General features: G+C 51.7%; 1 protein-coding gene and 1 long non-coding RNA gene across 7 annotated transcripts in view; one reads left to right on the top strand and one right to left on the bottom strand.

Moving 5' to 3' along the window:
* Positions 1-763: 763 nt before the first annotated feature.
* On the bottom strand, positions 764-5,239 carry Ldb1l (LIM domain binding 1 like). Its single transcript, XR_015653456.1, has 2 exons — positions 5,139-5,239; positions 764-1,108 (listed from the first exon to the last, which is right to left on the bottom strand). It is a non-coding gene; the product is annotated as an LIM domain binding 1 like (long non-coding RNA).
* Positions 5,240-5,457: 218 nt separating this feature from the next.
* The window catches only part of Ldb1 (LIM domain binding 1), a 26,241-nt gene continuing 9,224 nt past the window's right edge, over positions 5,458-22,474 (top strand). The window contains exons 1-11 of one of the 6 annotated variants that reach the window (NM_001438053.1): positions 5,458-5,740; positions 14,530-14,632; positions 14,759-14,803; positions 14,923-14,998; positions 15,099-15,201; positions 15,328-15,500; positions 15,995-16,117; positions 16,297-16,380; positions 16,474-16,597; positions 16,809-16,951; positions 17,644-18,393. In NM_001438053.1, coding sequence (NP_001424982.1) covers positions 5,716-5,740; positions 14,530-14,632; positions 14,759-14,803; positions 14,923-14,998; positions 15,099-15,201; positions 15,328-15,500; positions 15,995-16,117; positions 16,297-16,380; positions 16,474-16,597; positions 16,809-16,951; positions 17,644-17,874 — 1,230 coding nt within the window. In that variant the 5' untranslated portion in view covers positions 5,458-5,715 and the 3' untranslated portion in view covers positions 17,875-18,393. 6 annotated transcript variants of the gene reach the window in all.

Below are 22,474 nucleotides of genomic sequence, written 5' to 3'. Positions count from 1 at the left end.
AGAAAAAAAAAATCAACAGGCATGGGCTGCATTCAGAGGAGTCAGAGGCAGGAAGACAGCTGTTGGTTCAAGGCCAGCTTGCTCTACACAAGACAGTTTCAGGCTGGTTCAGCAATACAATGAGATCCTGCCTCATACTCCTGTGTCCAAAAACACTTAAAGACCTTTCACAAGGGCTCCGCCCCATCTCTGCATCATCCCAGGTCTACCTGCCAAGCCCTGGGGCCTCTCTTCCCTCTTTCTGCTGGCACCATAATTCCCAGGGCAGCTCCAAAGATGCTTTTTCCTTTGCATGTCTGATCCCTGCTGAGGAGGAGGAAGGGATGACCTAGCCGCTTGTTAGCTCTGTGACCTTCCGAAAATTTCAATGACCTAAATTCCCCAGGCATGGTTCCTCTACATCTATTGAGATGATATTTCCTTAAAAAACAAAATGAGGGCTGGAGAGATGGCTCAGTGGTTAAGAGCACCGACTGCTCTTCCCAAGGTCCTGAGTTCAAATCCCAGCAACCACATGGTGGCTCACAACCATCTGAAACGAGTCTGATGCCCTCTTCTGGTGTGTCTGAAGATAGCGACAGTGTAATCATAATATATAATAAATAAATAAAATATTAAAAACAAAACAAAACAAAAAAAAAACAAAATGAAACTGGGACCCTAAATCACCTAGGGTGGGAGTGGAAGAATCAAAGGTAATCCTTCTAAAGAAGATAGTGAGGAAGCATTTACTAGATAGTAGGTAGAGAAGAGCAAGAACTACTTTTGTTGTTTTGTTTTTATTTTTTATTTACTTTTTAAAAAGATCTATTTATTTATGTGAATACACTGTAGCAGTCTTTGTGAATACATTGTAGCAGTCTTCAGATACACCAGAAGAGGGCATCGGATCCCATAACAGATGGTTGTGAACCACGTGGTTGCTGGGAATTGAACTCAGGACCTCTGGAAAAGCAGCCAGTGTTCTTAAGCACTGAACTATCTCTCCAGTCCCCAGGAGAAATGGTTTTAAAGGAAGGTTAAAGTGATTAACCTTGGGGTTGGAGATTTAGCTCAGTGGTAGAGCGCTTGCCTAGCAAGTGCAAGGCCCTGGGTTCGGTCCTCATCTCTGGAAAAAAAAAAAAAAGAAAAAAGAAAAAAAAGTGATTAACCTCCTGGGCTAAGGGTTGTGGGTCGGTGGTAGAACATTCACTTTACTATGTGGCCCCCGATAGGCGGGCACTTACTATTGGGATTACAGGTGTAAACTGGGCTAGGACAACACCTGTCTTGCCTATATGTGGCCTAGGTTCGATGTAGAATAGTCAATGGATAACTTTTGGGGGGGTCCTCTTTCTTCTGCTGTCGTAGACTCAAGGTATTGATGTGAGTCCTGTGTGGCAAGGACTTTTACCCACTGAGCCATTTTACCAGTCACACAAAATTATTTCTAAGAAAATATATGGAGGAGAGACCCTTGATCCTGTGAAGGCTTGATGCCCCAGTGTAGGGGAATGTCAGGGCGGAAAGGTGGGGAAGCGGTGGGTGGGGGAGGTGGGGGATCACCCTCATAGAAGCAGGGGGAGGGAGGATGGGATAGGGGACTTCCAAAGAGAAAACTGGGAAAGGGGATAACATTTGAAATGCAAATAAAGAGGGCTGGAGAGATTGGTCAGTGGTTAAGAGCTCTTCCAGAGGTCCTGAGTTCAATTCCCAGCAACCATATGGTGGCTCACAATCATCTGTAAAGAGATCTGATGCCCTCTTCTGGTGTATCTGAAGACAGCTACAGTGTACTTATATATAATAAATGAATAAACCTTAAAAAAAAAAAAAGAAATGCAAATAAAGAAAATATCCAATAAAAAAGAAAATATATGAAAAAATAAGTTTCATTATGACATTTTCGGGGTTGGTAATGAAGTTCAACAGTTCTAGCATGCATAAGGCCCTGGGTTCAATCCCCAGTACTGACAAAAAATTAAATCATGATGATGTCATTTTCATATATGCTTTAAGCTTTATTCTTTTTTTTTTAAAGTTATTTTCTGTGTGTGGGCGTTTTACTCACATATATGCACTTATACTGTGCATCATTCAGTGCTCTACAGAGAGGTCTTCCTTCTTTCTCAATGGGAGATTCTTCTGGGTCAGAGATGTAGAAGGTGAAATGTAAGGACGGAGACAAAAATCAAACTGCAGCAGTGAACAAGTACCAGGCTGTGTGCTGGGCGTTGTACACCTTTATAAGTGGTCTCCTTTATAAGGACGTTGTACATTCCGGTGTGAATGATGCCTGTGCATGTGTGTGTGCACAGAAGAGGGCATCAGATCTCCTTACGTTATCACTGTGAGCCGCCATGTGGGTGCTGGCAATTGGACCCTAGTCTTTTTATAAGAACATCCTGCATGAGCCAGGGTGCACACATCTTTGATCCCAGCACTGGAGAAGCAGGTGGATCTTTAAGGCCGGCTACACAGTCATCTCTCCAGCCATGTACTTCCTTTTTTTATTTACCCTCCTTCCACTCTTCTCCCCTCTGTCTCTTTTTGCAAGAGACCATACGCATAAAATAACTCCCTCCCCTCCGACATGAGTTGTATTCAGCTCTCTGAACCCCAGCGTGTCAAAGCTGAGGGCAGGCGGAGTTGCACATGGTTTGGTTTGGCGGTGTGCTCTCTACCACTGAGCTGTGTGGCCCAACCCTGAGCCTCAGTGTGCTTGCTTGTGCAATGCAGGCGATAAACAGCACCTTCCAAAGGTCCTCATGAAATCCTTGGGAGGCGGAAGCGGTAGGATCAGTAGTTCCAGGCAAGAGAGAAGCTAAGTGGGTAAAGGGTTTGTTCTGCAAGCATGAGCACCTACCTAAAAATACAGATGTGGTAGTAAGTGCCTGTAATCCTAGCACTGGGGCGTTGGGGATGAGCACATCCTTGGGGCTCCACAGCCGTCAGGGTTAGCCAGTCTAGCCTAACCTGGGAGCCCCACAGCTCAGTGAGAGACTGGACGGTGTTAAGATTAAGATGGCTCCCGAGAAAGTACGCCGGAGGTTGACCTCTGGCCTCTGCACATACACATGAAACTATGCACACACACATGCACAGGCATCATTCACACCGGAATGTACAACGTCCTTATAAAGGAGACCACTTATAAAGGTGTACAACGCCCAGCACACAGCCTGGTACTTGTTCACTGCTGCAGTTAGATTTTTGTCTCCGTCCTTACATTTCACCTTCTATATCTCTGACCCAGAAGAATCTCCCATTGAGAAGGAAGGAAGACCTCTCTGTAGGCTCAGGATCTGCACGGAATCTGGTCTAGCTAGTTGTCTGGAATGAGTGGCCTTGGGGGTAAGTGGTCACAGGACCGGGAGAAGGCACACTCTCGGAGTCAAAGCTGAAAGACATTCCCCTTCCTCCATTCCGCGCTCTCCTGTCATCTTTGAAATAAACTCAAAAAAAAAAAAAAAAAGCATACTGTACTAATAACGTCTATCCAGTACTGCTACATGGGGAGAGAGGCTATGCTGGGATCTGGGTATACATCGTCTGGTTTATATCTCATCAAGCTGCAGGTACCAATTACAGAGGGTAAAGCCGGGAGTTCAGGGTGGGGCTGTAGGCTGCCATTCAGCTCATGAGGGGGTTGTGCTGGAATTCAAATCTAAGCATCCAGAACCCTGGGCTATTTTGTTGCCTTAGGTCCTCTCTGCTCCCTCTAGTGCTGACCTCTGAAAGAACGTGGAAAGGAGATGCACTCTGGCAGAGAGGATGCTGCCAAGGAAATGCTGGTGTGTGGATGTTTTTTTGTCAAGTCCTTCTATGCCCTTGGTGGGGGTGGGGACGGGGACGACTTCAAGCGGAGTAATCCCGAGGAGCAACTCCTATTCTCAACGCTGGGGGAGGGGTATTCTCATTCCCAGGCACGCCCTCCTTTCAATCCTCAGGCTCTCCTTCCATAGTTTCTTGCTCCTTAGCAAAAACCTAAGGTTGGGGTACTTGGTCTCATAGCACCTTAGCCTCCACATTTGTAACCGTCTCCTGGACAGTCAAGCCACCTGTGCAAACTCTTAAGTCGGGGTAGGGAAATCAAACACCTTGGTCAACCAATCCCCATTTTAGCAACAAAGGGAAGCCAATCTACTCAGTCTAGCTCAGAAACCTTAGAGAGAAGATACCAGCCCAGGTTCCCAGAATCTACCCACGGAATACACTATGAAGCCTTAGAAAGAAGCTAAGGCTTGGGGACCCCCCACCCCCCGGAACTCCTTCAAGCAGTTCCCCTCCTCCCCGCTAATAGGTATTTCCTGTTTATGAGGCAGCTAGGGCTGGGCTTTGGGGAAGGGATGGAAGAGTTCTTCCCCTCTAAGGGTTGGGTTGAGGAGTCCTTGAGGACTGCCTGAAGGTTGGGAGGGTTCTCCCTTTGGAAGAGTGTTTCTTACACAGACTGTCCAGGATGCCCCACCCCCAGCCCGCGCCGTGGCCTCTGTCCCTATGGGTAGGGGGCACTAAAGGAGTAGGCTTCCTGTTCTCCACTTCCAAAACCCTCAACAGAGAGCTGCTTCCAGGGGGCGGAGGATGGGGGTGGGTGGGTAGAAGGTTCCAGGGCTGGAAGGAGAAAGTGGGGGAAGGGAAGTGTCTTAATTGGTGCGTCAGAGCTGCAAGAGGAAAGGATGGCCTTCCTAGCCCCCCCCCAACCCCCAGCCTAATGGTCATACCATAGCCCTGTGTCCCCTTGCAAAATGCAGACCTCAGGCCCTTAGGCAGGGGAGGGCGGGGTCCCTACTTAATTAACCCTTTTAGCTCTAGTCCCAACTGGTTTAGCAGGCATGGTCTTGTTAATTTAGAAAGGGATGAGTCTAGGGGTTGCTCTGAGAATTAGGATAGTGCTCCTTTTCCCACCCAGCTTTGGGTGAAGCGTGTCACACAGGGCCTGTAGAATACGGCTAGGGTCTCAGCGAAGAGCACAGACAGGGGTCAGAGCCCCATCCCTCCCGGGGGTGGAGAGAGGGTACACCTCACTGCCCACCCAGGCTCCGCCTCCCCCAATCCCCGCTCCCGCTCCCGCTCAGCCACGCTCCCAACCCCGCGCACCCGGAGGACGGACGCCGAGCGTGAGGCTTCGCCTCCTCCCGCTCCCAAGCGCCCGCCCTCACCGGGGTCTCTGCCTCCGTCTCGTTTTTTAAGAGCTGCGTCACATGCATGCGGTTCCCGGGAGCGCTCCCTGCCCCTCGCCGCGCAGCGCACGCACGTCGTCGCTCGAGGCGCGCTCGCCCGGGTCACTTTGACACGGCTCTCCCCTCCCACTACCAGGACAATTAGCATATTAATAAAGCCCGGCCCAGCTCGACTCGGGCCGGAGAGCCGGCGCCTGCGAGAGGGAGAGGACGCGCGAACGGGAGCGAGCGCGAGGGCGGCGGCGGGGAGGGCGGCGGGAGCGCACAGACACGCACACGCACACGCGCACACACGGACACACACTCCGGGGACGCACACCCGCGCGTACACACGCAGAGGCAGCTCGCCTTCCTGCCTGGCTTCCTTCCTGTTTGCTCCGCGCCTGACAGGCCCCTCGCTGCAGGCAGGGGCGGCCCGCACCGGGCAAAGGCCGGGCCGGGCCGGCGGCGCGGGCAACGGGGGCCGCGGGCGGCGGCAGCGGCTCATGCCCAGCCTGTCCCTGCGAGGGGCGGGCATCGTGACTCGGCTGGGCCCCCAGCAGCGGGCGATGTGAAGATGTCAGTGGGCTGTGCCTGTCCTGGTGAGTGGGTCTCAAGGCCGCTTGGCCCCTCTCTCCCTCTGGGCCCCTTTACCCCTGGTTTGGCGATAATTTGTATGTGGGGGGCGTCGAAGGCAGGGTGGGGGTCGGGGACAGTATGGAGTTAGTGGGGCCTCAGTCGGGGGCGGGTTTTCTGCTCTGTATAAATGCGCAGCTGCCCAGCGGCACGGGAAGGGGGTGCTAAGGATGGCTTGTATTTTTTTTTTTGAGGGGGGGAGGCTAACTGGGGAGGGATGGGGGGACTGAAATTCCCAGAATTCCAGGGTGTTAGCCAATCAGAAGTGACTTTGGACTTTTGACCCCCCCTCGGGTCATCGTAGAGTTCTGATTGGTTGATTTGGGTCCCCCCCCTTTCCTGCTGCTTATTGCCTCTTACATATTTTGTGACATCCACCCCCCCCCCTCGGGCTGTTTCTTAGGATGCTGTTTGGGGGAGGAGTTGATTGGAGCCCATCTTACCCCCCTTTAACTTTTCCTGTCTGTTGCCAGGGAAGGTTGGCCCTCTGAGGGACAGAAAGCACTCCTAGGGGGTGTCAGATAATTGGGCCCTTGGGTCTGCTAGCTCTGTCTTCGTGGGAGGGGGAATGTAGCAGTTCCAGGTGGGGCATGAAGTTGAGTGGTTTGCAATTTTGAGTTGGGGGAGCAATGCTTGACCCCCCCCCCAAAGTGAACACTTGAGGACCCAAATTCAAATCCCAACGTTCCCTAACAGGTATCAGATCTTGCCAGGGAACACCTGTGTCTGAGAGTGTTTGAGATTTTTCTCGCAGGGTCGGGGTGTGGGCTCTACAAGTGCTTAGAGGAAAAAGTTGAACCCTGTGATGGGAGAGGTAGTCTAAAGAGAATACTAGAATATAGTCTGCCCCCTCCTTATAACTCTTGTGTCTTCAAACTGGCCTACCTTCCAGGATGGAGGCAGCTATCTCTAGTAAAGTAATACAGTGGTCTGTATGTCCTGTATTCTGCGAAGCCTGTACTTCAGAACTAGGGCCCTCCAGCCCCCCAATACTCACACAAACACCATCCCCCAAGGGAAGCTGCCAGTGCAGAATCTTCCTTGGAAATCATGTGACCCTGGCCAAATTAGACTAGGTTGGGCCGACACTTAAAGTGACTGCTGAAGCTACATTTTTGGGGCATAGGGCCTAGGAGAAGGGATAGAAACCTTGTGGAGCATCTGGGTGTGGGGACCCCCGGCTCCTGCTACAGAGGGTGGGAAGGAGGAGGAGGAGAGGAATCTCCCTAGCCTCATATCCTTCCCACCAGTTTGATGTGTATGTTTGTGTGTGTGTGTGTGTGTGTGTGTGTGTGTGTGTTCTCTTCTGCAATTGGCCAATGTTAGACAAGATAGTTCATGCTCTTGGCCCACCAGTGGGTCTTCTCCCTACAGTATCATGTAAGAGAACCCAAAGTAAGGCAAAGCTTTAAACAAGCTAGTGGGCTGAAACTTAACCCCCAAGACAGGGCTTCTCTATGTAACAGTTCTGTCTGTCCTGGAACTCACTCTATAGATGAGGAACTGCCGAGCTCAAACTCAGAGATCCACCTGCCTCAGCCTCCTGAGTGCTGGGACTAAAGGCCATGTGTCACCACCGCCGCCTGACTGAAACTTAATTTTTTTATTCTTGGGGGTTTTATATGGAGAAGTTGTCAGGCTGGGGTAAGATGGGAGATTGGTCCTGGAATTAGGGCAAAGTACCTGCATGCATCAGTGGGAGACTGGTTCCTCATGGAGACAGGAAGAGGACCCATGCCCAGGGGTGTGTATGTGCAACTTCAGTCACTGTTCCAAAACTCACATTGTTTTTGTAGTATGGTAGCTTGCCAGAGAGGGGGGGGGGAGCGTGAGCTCGCACACGCATGCACAGGATAGCTGAGAGCATCTTTTTCTTGATGATGAAGTCTGATAGACTGATGTGTCTTGGTGAATGGATAGACATTAGACTTCAAGAGGAGACCACGTGGGAAAGGGCTTAAAGTGAGTGAGGCCTGTCTGTGGAGAATGGTAGGAGTTGGGGTAAGGAGGGGAAGCGACAGCCTTGCATATATGGGTAAGAGCACATGCTTCATTCAACCAAGGGCATTCTAGCAGCATATAGCAGTTTAGGTCTGAGGACCAGCACCACTCTGAGCAGTCCTGGGGCCTAGGCACTCTGGCAGTCTGCCTGCCTGAGTCTCTCCTTTGTGCTCTGCTGTCTCTGGGCTCCTCCTCCTCCCCCAGCCTGACAGACAGCACATGCCCCACACATGTGACTGAGGGAAGCCAGAGCACACACAGCCACATGAATACACACGCAGAAACACCACAGGATACACATGTACACACCCCTCCAGCCCCCTTGGTGCTCCTCCGGTGAAGAACAACATCTCGAGGCTAAATGACTTGAAACAGGAACAAGCCTTGCGAAGGAGCATCTCCCTGGGCAGGATGCTGAGGGGCTAAGGCCTGTCTAGGGCAGCATGTAGCTCAGAAGGGTTAAGGCAGGGAGAAGTAGGGGGAGGGGAGGAGGCAGCAGTGGTGGCGGCTGGGAGCCAGGAGAGGAGGATGGCAGAGCGCCAGGCCAACGGGAGGCCGGGCACAGACAAAGGAAGGGGGGCAGGCACACTGGAGGCCTGGGTCAGGGGCCCGGGCAGGGGGCAGTGCTGGTACCTCATACTGTGGGCTGCTTTTCTTTGAGCCCCCACCTCTAGGAGTACTCCTAGGCCTCTCTCCCCTTTGTCATTCTTTGTTGCCCCCCCCCAATCAATTTTTAGGGCCTTCTGACATAGACTTAGTACCGTTGACTGGACCTTTTCTGCCCTGTGCACTGGGGGAACTGGGTCAGAGCAGGAGCAGACTTGCTACAGAAAAGGAACTGAGAGCCTTTTGAATGATAGGTCAGAGTCTTGATACATCTTGGTGCTTAAGAGCTCCTCTCACAGGGAGAGGGGAGGCCCCTTGTGGCTCCTGTCTGACTAGACAGGCAAGGTGGGGGGTTCTGAGCTCTGGGCCTCCCCCATCCCTATGTGGACAGTCATTTGAATCCTGGAGGGGGCAGGGAATGGGACTAGGAATGGCTGCATGGCTCCAGGAAAGGGTTTATAACCAGTCCAGGTTTCCAACTTCAAGCCTTCCTGGCTCACTTGTTCTGTTGATGTTTGTGCATTTGATCTCCTGTGCACATGTCCCCGTGTATCTGTGTGTGTGTGTGTGCGCGTGCGCTCAGGTGATGGCTGCCGACACACTTTGGGAAGTTTATTTGTGTTTTTGCTGAGGCCGTTTTTGAGTTCCTTGATTCTTCCTCTGCCTCTACCTCTTGCGTGTTGGCAATGCCCAGGTCCGCATGCTCCATGTGTGTATGTGTTTATTTTAAGACACGGACTCATTCTGTAGCCCTGTCTGGCCTGGGACTTGTTATTTAGACCAGGCTGGCCTTGAACTCACAGTGCTGTGATTAAAGGCTTGTGCCACCACATCCAAAAACACGTATTCATTTTGTAAAATGGTCTCTTCATATGGCTGAAGCTGGCCATGGGACTCCGTGTAGTCCAGGCTGTTCTGAAACTCATCGAAATCTTTCTACTCAGCTCCCCAAGTACTGGGATTCCGGGTGTGTTCTACTCTGTCCAGATCAGTTTAGAAGGTACGAATGAATGACAGGCATTTTTTTTTCTTTTTGTTGTTGTTGTTGTTGGAGGAAGAGGAGGAGTGTTTCTTATTTCAGAATTGGGAATCTAAATTTTCAAGCTAAAAGGAATGTCTTGTATCCTGGTGGTAGGCTGTATATTGCAGGTTCTGGCTAAAATGGCATAGACCTCAGTGTTTGTGAAAGCTAGAGTATAGCATATGAGCAGGCTGTGATTGAGAACAGGTTCCAGGGAAGATAGGCTCTGGAGAATCTCTGTGTAATAATTGATTAGGATATCCATGTGACAGCATGTTCCAGACTCAGCAAGTAATAAAACAGTCTCAGTGTGTAAGGTCGGGATACACGCATGGTCCTAGCACCTGTAAACATGGAGGCTGGGCTCTTAGCTAACTCCGAATTTGTCTACGTGCGCATCCCTGGGCTATGGGTGTATGTAGGGTTTAAGGAGTATGCATCAGATGCTGACCTATGTGACAGTGAGAAGTGTAATTTATGTGTAGAGCATGTTTGCAGAGCCAGGTGCAATAGTATCATTTTCTTACTTCTGTGTGTATGCCACGAAAAACCCCGTCCATCCTTGTATTGATTGTTCCTGAATAGAGTTGGGGAAGGAGGGTAGTAGGGTAGGGGGGGCCTTCTTCAAGTTGCGTCTGTGTATGTGTTTCTTTTTTCTGTCTAAAGTAGTAGGGCCTGGACTTCCAGGGAAGTTTCAGAAGTATCTCTTCCACTAGGAAGAGAGATGAAGCAAGTCCTATCGCACTAACCAAACAGCTTTATTAAGACCTGAGAAGGATTCTATAGTCCCTTTTGAGGGCCCTTCTGTAGACCCTTGGATAGGCAAGTTTGCCCTCCTTACTCTGACAACATCACTTTCCCTGGCATCCACGTGGCTTCAGGGGTGGTGTCCGGGAAGGGTGTTCCCTATAAAGAGAATCTAATCCAGGGCTTGGGGCTTGGTTGTGTTTGGGGCAGGGAAGCCTGGAGTGTCCAATCTTTTTTCTAATATTTACAAGCTGAACTCAAAAATGTGGTTCCGTCAAAAGTAAACCTCCAAGCTTCCCATCTAGCTACTCTTGGATTTCTCCAGAGGACCCCAGAGTAGCAGCAGCTCGGCCCGGATTTTAACCTAAGGGATCTGTGGGAGGTTTGGCTGACTGGGTTAAGATACTAGGAGTCTGCAGAGGCTAGCACCTCCCTTCACCCCTTCATGTGGCTCTGGAGGGTACGTTTCGCTGCTGGTCTCCCCTGGCCTCCCCTCGGTCCAGGTCTCCCCTAGCCCGATCTCTTCGGTCCCCAGTCCCCCGTCTCAATCTCTTTTGTTTTTCTCAGCAGTCCCTCCTCGCTCCCTCCCTCCGCTCTTCCTCCTCGCTCGCGGGGAGGGGGCGGGGCCGGCGGGGCAGCTCCACCCTCCGCCCGCCCTGGGGCCTCCTTCGGAGAGAGGCTCAGAGAGCGAGCAGGGAGGAGAGGGAGGGAGGAGGGAGAGAAAGGGAGAAAGGAAGGAGCAGGCGGGCGCTGCGTGTGTCTGAGTGTGCCAGTGTGAGTGAGTGTGAGTGCCGGGCCCTGCCTCTCCCGCCTCCCCTGCAGAGGGGCCCGGTGGCCTAGGGAGGGCGGGCGGGCTGCTTGGAGGCAGAGGCAGCGAGAGGCGGCGGCGGGCAGAGCCGAGGAGGAGGAGGAGAGAGGAAAGAGCCGAGCAGCCATTGTTGAGGGAAACCTTGCAAACAAAGAAGGCTCCGGACTCCCCGCGGCCCCCCGCCCCCCAGGCCGGCCCCCTGGCCCCCAGCCCCCGGCCCAGTGGCCATTGTAACTTTCCCCCCGGGCTGTGGACCCCGCGGGGCGGGCGGAGGCTGTGCATGCGAGTCTTTGTGCGGCCTGCGGAGTGGAGCTCCCAGCCAGACCGGCCTGTCCCACTCGGGACATGAGCTGCTGAAGTTGGCTCCACCTTAGTCCTCACCCTTGCCAGGGTCCCTGAGGACTTCCAGGCGCTCCCCGCACCTCCCCTGACCCCCTCAGTTCTCCCAGGTAAGTCTGGACACCTTAAAAGCTTGTTGGGGTGGGCAAAAGGCCCTCTCTGTCTAGCCCAGGCCTGGTATGTTGGCAAAGGGAGAAGTGCCTCAGCTCTTAGCATGGGGGCTACAAACCTGCTGACCTCTGGTTAGCCCCGAAAGGGAGTAGGCCTGCCTTCGGGTCAGTCTGGTTACCATGGAAATGCCCAACCGGAGGTACCTTCTCAGACCAGGATGCTGCTTCCAACCTGAGCAAACTTTGCTAGTTCTGAGCTCTTTTCAACCCCTTCCTAAAGGCTTCCAGATTGTTGAGGGGCAGGTGTTGACCTAGGGCTGGAAAACACATCTCCTTCACTCCTACCCCCACCTTGGTCCCTGTATTCCTCCCTTGTGGACAGGCAGCAACAGGGACAGATGGTCAGGGTGATGTCCCTCCCCCCTTCTCACTCCCAGCCCCTTGGACTGGAGCTACCTAGAGTTGCTATGGCTCTTGGAGAGATGCGGAGTTTGCGCCCATTCACTTGAGGTGTAAATAGAGTCTCCAGAGTTTGGGCTCTAGCTCCCCAGAACTTTTAACCTAAACCCCAACAGTGCCTGTGAGGAATTCTGCTCTTCTTCTCAAGTTCTTGAGCTGATGTTTTACTTTAGGAGACCCAGAAATGCAGGGCAGAGGTAGTTAAGACAAGAAGAGATGAGGGCCACTTCTGAGGAAGCAGACTCTTGGGTTCGAAACATAGGCTCGGCCCTCTGTGGGCTACATAAGTTCCGACTTTCTGTTGAATGGAGAGTCTTGGAGGCTGAGTAGAGACAGAATGGCTTTCCTGAAACACAGGTTTAGTCCAGGACTAGCCTGTAAAAACAGTGTGGGAGTGCTTAAGAGCATGGGGACGCGGCCCTGTGGGAGATCCTGTGTAAGAGGAGGACTTTTTGTGGGCGCCCTGATACTGCCTGGGGCTGCTGGGTTCCAGCCCTTGGTAGGCGTGTTGGGGCGAGCTGGGCGAGCTGAAGGTGGAAGCCTGCTGGGCAGGATGAGGCACACGCGTGTGCAGGTACATACAAGCTCTGGCTCTTGGCACCTTTCGAGACTGTAGTCTGGGCCCCTCTGGGACCCCCCCCCCCCGCCCATGTTGTAATATGGGGCCCCTGGAGAGAAAATTAAATGACACATGTTGGCACAGGGTCTTCCTTTGTCTCTTCCCCCCCAGGAGGAAAATAGATTTTATGTTTAAATTAGGGGACAGGGCTCAGATGCAGCCAACACAGGTAACCTTCAAAGTACAATCAAGTTTTAAGGGCTATAAAGTGAAAAAAACGGTCAGAACATTGGAGTCTGTGCCTCGGTTTCCCCCCTTCTCTGGTGAGGTGGGGAAGAGTAGGGTTGCCTGGGTAACTGGCTCCTATCCAAGTATGAATTTAACTGTGGCAGTCAGAAACTAGTGTGCCAGGAAGTGTATATGCCACTTCACAGAGTGGAGGAGGGGCACCCCCACCCCTGCACATGCCCATGTACACCACAGAGACCTCCTAGTTGCGTTTGCCTCCTAGACTGAGCTGCTGGAACCTAGGTCCTTTCCTCGGCTTCTCTGTTCCCTTTGTAAGTAGAATGCTATCTTAGTAGAGGCTCAGCTACTTCCTTCCCACCTCAGGTCTCCAGAAAAAGCGTTAGACTTTGAGTTTCTGGTCTGGAAACAATACTTGACCCCAGTATAGGTGTGGGCATGGGGGCTGGGCTGATAAGGGAGTGGCTGTTGGTGGGGAGGCTGAAAGCTCAACTGTTTATCTGGTGGGCCCCACCCAACAGGCACACCAGCCCCCTTATCTTTCTATCCCTTGTCCTCCTGAGACCCTGCAGGGCCCAGGAAGAACGAAGAATCCCTAAATCCCTCTGCCCCCACCTTGGTCACTTGAACACACGATAAAAGGAGATCAGAGGTTAGGAACTAGAGTATCTAGGCTCCAGTCCTAGCTTTGCTGGTTACTGATGGTATGTTCTTGGCTAGTCCCTTTGGAGCCCTCAGTTGACATATCTTGAAAATGGGTGTCTTAGAAATGGTAATATTATTGTCAGTCCCCGCCGCCTCATAAAATTATGAGAATTGAATGAAGTTCTACAGATTAAAAAAGGAGGTTTGGGGGTTGGGGATTTAGCTCAGTGGTAGAGCGCTTGCCTAGGAAGCGCAAGGCCCTGGGTTCGGTCCCCAGCTCCGGAAAAAAAGAACCAAAAAAAAAAAAGGAAGTTTGTCGGGATTTTAATGTCTCATTGGTCTTTTTTCTGTGTCATGGTGTTCCTTTTTGCCGCTGAGCCCTGCATGTCGTTCAGGCTCAGCCAAGGCAACAGGATCTTGAGTGTGAACTGGAAGAAGGGCTGAGTACTCCCTCCCAGCTTGCTTGCTCTTTCTTTCTTTCTTCTTCTTCTTTTTTTTTTTTTTTTAAGATTTATTTATTTATTATATGTAAGTACACTGTAGCTGTCCTCAGACACACCAGAAGAGGTCATCAGATCCCATTACAGATGGTTGTGAACCACCATGTGGTTGCTGGAATTTGAACTCAGGACCTCTGGAAGAGCAGTCAGTGCTCTTCACCACTGAGCCACTTCTCCAGCCCGCTCCTTCCTTTCTTTAAAGTTTTGTTTTATGTTTAATTATGGGGAGAGGGGTATTGGAGTATGTGCAAACAAGTGCAGGCACCCACAGAGGCCAGAAGAGAGTGTCATGTCCCTGGGAGCTAGAGTGACAGTAGGTTGTAAGTAGCCTGAATTGCTGGGAACCAGATTGAGGTCCTCAGCCGAGTGAACGGTTCATGCTCTTACTCCTAGCCAGGTTTCCAGCCCCACTCCCAGTTTCTTAGTTAAATAAGAAGGGAGCTAGATTTTGAAGGGGTGAGAGGTGATCTTTAGGATAGTCCCCCTAGGTTGGGGATTTAGCTCAGTGGTAGAGCGCTTGCCTAGCAAACGCAAGGCCCTGGGTTCGGTCCCCAGCTCCGGAAAAAAAAAAAAGGATAGTCCCCCTTCTCTAGTCTACCACCGTCTGGTAACCAGGGCAGAGACTCCAGAAGACCAGCCCTTCCTATACAGTCTAGCAGGCTTCCAGGGAAGCTCCAAAGAAGCTCAGGGGATCTGTGCCATTCTCTCTATCAGGTTGTTCCTCAAAGTCATTCAAGCTGTACTCCCCGAAGGAGCCCCCGAACGGCAACGCCTTCCCTCCCTTCCATCCCGGCACCATGCTGGATCGGGATGTGGGGTGAGTTCTTTCCTTCTTCCTAGTCCTCATTAGACAGTAAACCTCCTGAAAGGAGACTGGGACGTCCCCGCCTGCTCCATTAGTTCCCCTTCCACCACGATTCTCACAATCTCTTCCTTTACACAGCCCAACTCCCATGTACCCACCTACATACCTGGAGCCTGGGATAGGGTAAGTGGAGTACAGCCAGTAAGGAAGCCTTTCCTTTGCATGCGTGTGTGCAGAAAGGGGGTGAATAGGATGGCTCTGCCACTGACCTCCCTTCCTCCCTCCCTCCCTTCCTTCCACAGGAGGCACACGCCATATGGTAACCAGACAGACTATAGAATATTTGAACTTAACAAACGACTACAGAACTGGACAGAGGTATGGCGAAGGAAACAGATTTGGGGGTGGGGGTGTGTGTCTAGGTGAGCATCCCTGTGGGATGTTTTATCACACACATGCTCACCTCTGGGTTCTTCAGGAGTGTGACAATCTCTGGTGGGACGCTTTCACGACCGAGTTCTTCGAGGATGATGCTATGCTGACCATCACTTTCTGCCTGGAGGATGGACCAAAGAGATATAGTGAGTGCCCTCTGTGAGAAGGAGTGTTAGCTTTCTCCACAGTCTGCAAGTCTGGAAGGGTTAGGAGGTCTGTCTTGGTCCTTTTTTAAGCATCTCTGTCCTGAAGGACGTGTCCTGTCTCTATAGCCATTGGCCGGACCCTGATACCACGCTACTTCCGAAGCATTTTCGAGGGGGGTGCTACGGAGCTGTATTACGTACTTAAGCACCCCAAGGAGGCATTCCACAGCAACTTCGTGTCCCTCGACTGTGACCAGGGCAGCATGGTGACCCAGCATGGCAAACCCATGTTTACCCAGGTCAGCAAACCGACAGGATATGGAACCCACCCCCGGGCACCTGGATTTGATTTCCTCTTTCCCATCGTGTACTCCAGCTGTTCCCCCGAGGAAGCATAACCTGAAGGGAAGCAGCCAGATGAGAAGAGAAGGGAGGGCAGGCAGAGTGGCCAGCAGATACTTGTTTGGTTTATTTACCTCAGTTCCCCGGGTCCCCGAGGTATACGGTGAACGAGAGCCTGCTCTCATAGAGCTTCTAGCAGATGGGCTTTTCTCTGGCTACTTGGGAAAAGGACGAGGATCTGTTAAGCTTTCCTACTGTGGTGTGTGAGTGGGTAAAGGACAGGTATGACAGGTATATGGGGAGGGGCATGCTGCAGCAGTTACACACCTAGATACTCGCACAGGTAGCGGAAGTGTATGCAGGGGAGAGCTGTGAGCCGAGGGAGAGCTATTAGAGGCACGTTTTTGTGTGTGTGGCTAAGGGGGCAGGGGTATGACAAACCTATCCCCAGGTGTGTGTGGAAGGCCGGTTGTACCTGGAGTTCATGTTTGACGACATGATGCGGATAAAGACATGGCACTTCAGTATCCGGCAGCACAGAGAGCTCATCCCCAGGAGTATCCTGGCCATGCACGTGAGTTGTGGGCAGGACCTAAGATAAGGGGGAGGCTAGCAGCAGCAGGGTTGAGTGGCTGTGCTATTTCCTGAACTTAAAATAGAGGGGAGAGACGGGTTTAATACTTACTAGCCCCTTTCTCTTACTATGTCACGTGCTCGGGTGACCAGATGCCAGTTTTCTTTCCCCTTCTCTAGGCCCAGGACCCCCAGATGTTGGATCAGCTCTCCAAAAACATTACCCGGTGTGGGTTGTCCAATTCCACTCTCAACTACCTCCGAGTAAGCCTCTGACCACTTCGGTTTTGTCCCAGCCTCTCTTATTTGAGCTCCAGGTCTCTCCCCTCACATTATCACCTTCTGGTCTACCCCCAGCTCTGTGTGATACTGGAGCCCATGCAGGAACTCATGTCCCGTCACAAGACCTACAGCCTCAGCCCCCGAGACTGCCTCAAGACCTGCCTTTTCCAGAAGTGGCAGCGGATGGTAGCACCTCCCGGTGAGTGCCTTGCCCCCGCCCTCAGCAGGCTGTTGACAGGACACCTGAGGCTGTAACCCTTATCTCCTCCTGACATGAAGTTCCCTCCGTTCCTTTTTTACTCCTGGGACTACAAGACTGAGAACAGGGTAAAGGCAGGCTTCTGAGGAGTGGGAATGGAGAAGAGGGGTCCAGGACCCTCTCCCACCTGAGTCTTCTTTCTCCGGCACAGCGGAGCCTGCACGACAGCAGCCCAGCAAACGGAGGAAACGGAAGATGTCAGGGGGTAGCACCATGAGCTCGGGGGGCGGCAACACCAACAACAGCAACAGCAAGAAGAAGAGCCCAGCCAGCACCTTCGCTCTCTCCAGCCAGGTACCTGTAAGCATCTCGGCTTTCTTCTCTTCTGGGCTGCCCCACTGCTCACCCCTGACCCCAGTCTGAGCCTGAGCCCACTCACAGACATAGAAGCAAAGTCAGTTTTCCCCATGTACTATAGAGCCAGCATGACTTGACCCCTTCCACTCAGGAGACAAGCTTTGCCAGACACATACATGCATGGCCGGGATCACACAGTCTCAGCCGTAGGCACACAGAGCATGGGACAGCAGAGTCTGCTGTGAGAACATAAGACGTTCAGAGCAGATTCTGTGTGGCAGGTACATATATACCATCAGGACGCACTCACTGGTGGAAGGATCTGCAGAGTTGGATGTTGCATGTGTAGAATACATACATGCACATTAGTGCACATAACACAGTCACCTCCCTCAGTTTTGGTCTGCTCACTCCTACAACATATGGACAGAAGCTGAAGGGTCCCTAAAATCCAAAGGAGATGGAGTAGGGAGCTAGTGGAGTAAAAGTGTGTTTCTTCCCAGAATTCGGTGGGTAGGGGCTAAAGGCTATGATGTTCTGGAGTCCTTTTGTGGGAAGGGATCCAGGAGTTGGGTATGAAGAGGGGTCGGGGTGTTCTAGGGAGGGTATGGGGGCTCTGGGGATATCTGCCGCCCTGGGTCGGGCGAGCCCCTGCCCCGATTATGTTTGGGGACCTCCGCCACTCTCAGGATGTGATGGTGGTGGGGGAGCCCACCCTGATGGGCGGGGAGTTCGGGGACGAGGACGAGAGGCTCATCACTCGGCTGGAGAACACCCAGTTTGACGCGGCCAACGGCATTGACGACGAGGACAGCTTTAACAACTCCCCTGCACTGGGCGCCAACAGCCCCTGGAACAGCAAGCCTCCGTCCAGCCAAGAAAGCAAATCGGAGAACCCCACGTCACAGGCTTCCCAGTAAAGGCCCTACCACGGCCACCCAGGTCTCTGCCTGCTACCCCTCACAGCTCCAGGGAGCAGAAGCCAGAACGAAGAGACTGGGCGTCTGAAATGGGCAACCTCCATCTACCCACTTCAGGGAGGGACTGGACTCGCTGGGGGCAGGTGCCAAGATTTGCCCCCGAGTTGCCCTGGGCTGGGCCTGGCCCCTGCAGAGCCTTTTGGGGGAAGGGGGTACTCATGTGGATGCCTATATGGACCCTGGGCTTCTGAGAAATGTCCTGACCCTCCTCTCCCCAGGGCATTTGTCCCCATTCGTACCCCAGGTTCTGGGTACCCCATCTTCCTGATTTATCCCTTTGAGCCTGGGGTTTATACCCACAGCCCTTAGGGGCTAAATGTTGGGGCCTTGGTTGAATGCCCTTTCCCCTAGGCGGCTGTCAACAGAGGGTAAAATTCTGGGCTCCTCCCTTTTGCCACTTACCCAGCTCCAAGTTTTTAAAAAAAAATAATATTATTAAAAATGTAAATTAAAAAAAAATCACTCATGTTCCCTATTCCCCTGTTGGAAATCCAGCCACCTCCCTTCTTCTGACAGATGGAGGGTCTAGGACCCAGGTGGCGGTGAGAGTCGAGCAGGGGAGTATGCATACCATTTTATACAGTTTGAGCCTCTTCAGACCAAGGAGACACTTCGCTATCTCTTCTCTTTCCCCCACTCTGGGGTGATGAGCTTGGAGCAGGATGTCCATCATTGGTTGGGGATGGGATCATTGGTGACCACATCTTTTGACAACCCCCTGTTGTCTGTCTCCCCAGCCTCCAGGGCTCTGGCCTGGCCTCCCAGTCTTGTGAGTCTCTCCAGCCCTACCCCTCCACAGTGTGTATTTTTACAGTCCTCTACTAGAACAGCTGTTTTGGATGGGTGGGGAGGTTCCCTCCCTCTGGGAGCACAGAGGGAAGGGAGCATTTGTCTGTCGCCGTGTTTTTTGTCTCAGTGTCAGGAATAGGTCTTTGTCCACTCTACTCCAGAACTCTCCTCTCCCAGCCCTTCAAACTGTGCATCCAGTCCTAACCTCTCTGACTGAGGGGAAGGAGCCGCTGAGGTCATCCTGCTTAAGCCCATTAGGGAGGAAAGGGCCTCTGTCCTCCCCCACGCTGGAGCAGACATTCCTCTCCCCGTGTCCCCTCCTAGATGGAGGAGCAACAGCCGTGTCCTCAGCTCCATTTCATAGTTGGAGCATGTGAGGCTCGGAGTGAGGAGAGGCCAAAAGCAGGGTTCTGTGGCTCATGGTTTAACTGCCTCTTGTTGTGGGCAGTCCCAGGGTGTGTGGGTGCCTCTCTCCCCATTCTCCCTTTTGGATTATGGTGTCCCTTGGGCCCTACTACATTCTCCGTGCCAGCCACTTTTTCGAGGATGCTATCAGGAGCCAAAGTAAAGGGCGAGATGAAGTGGATGTCCCATCCCCACTGTAATGATTTTTTCCCTCTATTTTTTCTTTATTTTTTTTCTTTTTTCTTTTTTTTCTTTTTCCTTTTTTTTTTTCTTTTTTTTTTTTTTTCTTTTTTTCTTTTTTCTTTTTGGCCATTTGAGTCATGTATGGAACCAATCAATAAAGAGACTTTTTTGGTTTGAGAGTGTTCTGGGTAGTCATTGGTAAAGTTTGTAGGCATGGTAGCACTCAGAGGGGAGAGAATCTTTATGAGTTCAAAACCAGCCTGGTCTGTGTAGTGACTCCCAGGGCTACACATACAAAATGCCTCAGTGGGCTCAGTGGGAGGCAGGCTTTTTCAGGAATTCCTTCCTTCCTCCATTTCTCAGCGGAGCTGTCCTGAGTCTGCCTTTAACTCCAGGTTCCAGACTTTTTTCCTAGGAATCCCACCCTAGCCCCAATACCTTAGATGTGGTCTTTCCTCAGACACCCCCACTCCAACTGCTGCCCCTCACCTATAGCTCTTAAGCAGGGCTCCTGAAAGCCCTGATTGAAGATGTGGGGAAGGGGACCTTGGAAGGAAATTGTGTTGCAGGACCTTGGGGCAGTTAGAGACTGTAAGGCTCTTTGTTTTTTGGGAGACTCATAAGAAAGAAAACTCAACCGCTCAATTCAGTTGAGGTCTAAACAAGCCTTCCCCCAACCCCCACACACCCCACACCCCCACCCGCATGGCCCCTGCTGAAGGATTACGAGAGAAGCAGAAAGGTTTGTCTTTGGCCAACTTTGGTTGTGGCCACCTAAGTTCCATAGGGAGAGATAGCATCTCTTAGCTGCTAATTCCAAGGCCTACTTCCCTACATTGAAGAGACTCAAGATAAGGTAGACCCTGCTGTGGGTTACAGCTTGAGGCCTCCATGATACCCAATGGTTTTTATCCTGACTGGGGAAGCCTTGGACCATTCTTCAGTGTGCTTCTGCCTCAGCTTCTGATGTCAGAAGAAAGATAATAGAGGAAAGACGTGTCTGGCTGACATATTCGCAGCCCCCTCCACAGTTACCTGTCCTATTGCCAGCCTAGGTCCTCAAGACCCCAAGGACCATTTACACATGAACATGTACACACACACCCATACACACACAGAGGCTTGGCCTAGCCTGACAAGGACATTGGCCACCGCTTTCTCATTAGAGTGCTAGGAAATAACTGCAGGTGTTTGGTCTACAGTGTGCTTTTGGCCTCTTTTTTTTTTTTTTTTTTTTTTTTTTGCCTGAGTGTGCCAGTGTATTTATGCATATGACTACAAGCCGAGGGGATCCTGGGTATATGTATAAATGTACGTAAGTAACATGTTAATGTGGATGTGTGTATGTATGTTTATGTACGTGTGTTGGAAAATTCATTCAGTGAGTGTCAATGGAGGCCTCTTAGTTACCAGAACCAGTTCTGGGTGCAAGGGGTTTAGAGCTGAGAAGGCAAAGGAAGCATGAGGTACATGGAGGAGGCTCTTAGGTATATAATGAGGGTGTGTTGAAAATGAATGTGTGGTAGCAGTGAGGTTGTGTCGAGTTATTGGGTCCTGGGACACTAGTTTTGAGACTGAACTGAACATTGGCTCACTCCGTGTGCACTGTGTGTAGCAGTGAAAGAGAGTCAGGTGCAGGCCCAGCCCTGCCCTGCCCTGCTCTGCTCTGGTGAAAAAGGGTGGGCCCAAGAGACAGGGGAACTCAGTATTTGAACTCAGGAAACAGTGGTCAGCAGTTTCCTCTGGAGCCCCAGATCTGGTTCCTCCCCATTATCCCCCAGCAGCCCCTGTGGGGAAGGCCCCTGGTAAAAGCAATTTCTGAGGTAAAGAAAGGGAGAGTCCGTCCAAGACTTTCATGCTCTGCAGATGCGGGTGAGACCCAGGCTCCAGCATGCTGCTGAATGAGGAACTTGTCTCGGTCTATTCCAGATGCAACCCCAACACTAACAACCCCAACCTCTGGCCTGGCCTGGATCCATCTAAGCTGAACTCTAATAATGCTTTTCCTCAGACCCCACCCAGCCCTGAGCAGCCTACAGCACCCTTAAGCTGGCTTCACTTCCAACTCCTTTTCAAAGAGAAGGCAGGAGAGGTGGCTCAGCAGTTAGAAACACTTTTTTCAGAAGAGGATCAGAGTTAGCTCCTAGCACCTCCGTGGTTCCTTGAAACCCCTATTGAAGTCGAGTTTCAAAGGTTCTGGCGCCCTCTTGTGGCTCCAAGAGCATCAGGCATGAATTCAGCGCACATAATGAGTGGGGGCAAATACCCACATTGATAAAATAGAAATAGATGTTTGAAAAAGAACTCTAGCCAGCCCACACCCTTCAGTCTGATCACAAGGCCCTTTCCCCAAACAAGCTGGCCTTTCCAGCCCTTCCTGTAGCTCTCTTTGACCTAGTCCAGTTTTATCTTGAAAATTGGGAGAAAGCGAGGGGTCAGTAGCTGTCGCTGGGAGAAGGAGGGAACATTAGAAGACAAGAGCTCAGAGGTACTGTTGATGTTCTGGGTCAGGCTGAAGGGAAGGCAACCCAAACTGGGGCTTTGGACAGCACCCGGGGGTGCTAACCTTACTTGTGTAGCAGACTCTCAAAAACCAAAGGGAGCCTCGAGTCGTCGCTCCTCTAGGTATAGGCCAGGTTTCAAAGGTGTTGCCTTTGATTTTGCTAGCCCTGATGTCTACGAGCTCAGAATATTACAGTTGTCTCCTGACTCTATGTGGCTTGTCTTCCCAAGAAGCCCATCTCCACGGCTTCTCTACCCACTCTGGTGTCTTCCACGAAACCTACAAAAGGGTGGATTATACTTTGTGTTGCGAGCCTGGGAAGTATTACCAGTGTGAATGGAAGCTGGTGTCACACCTCCAGGTTTCTTCTCCAGCCTACAGAATGGGCTTTAGAAGCATACGTATTGAATTGGAGATGGTCTCTCATGTCCTAGTACGGCCTGAAATTATGAAGTTGTTGATAGCCTTGAACTTTGATCCTCTTGCCTTTACCAACCAAATGCTGGGACAGCAAAAGTGCCCACAGATCCCATTTATGCCATGCTGGGGGCTAAAGATGGAGCTTTCGGTGTGCCAAGCAAGCGCTGAGCTACATCCCCTGACTCCCCACTGCCCTGTTTTTCTTAGCTAGGGTCTCCCTGTATACCCCTGACTGGCATA

Source organism: Rattus norvegicus, chromosome 1 (genome assembly GCF_021556685.1).
Source record: "Rattus norvegicus strain SHRSP/BbbUtx chromosome 1, alternate assembly SHRSP_T2T, whole genome shotgun sequence".
NCBI classification, from domain to species: Eukaryota; Metazoa; Chordata; class Mammalia; order Rodentia; family Muridae; genus Rattus; species Rattus norvegicus.
Note: the sequence above shows the minus strand (reverse complement) of the source record. Positions and strands in the feature narration are given on the sequence as shown.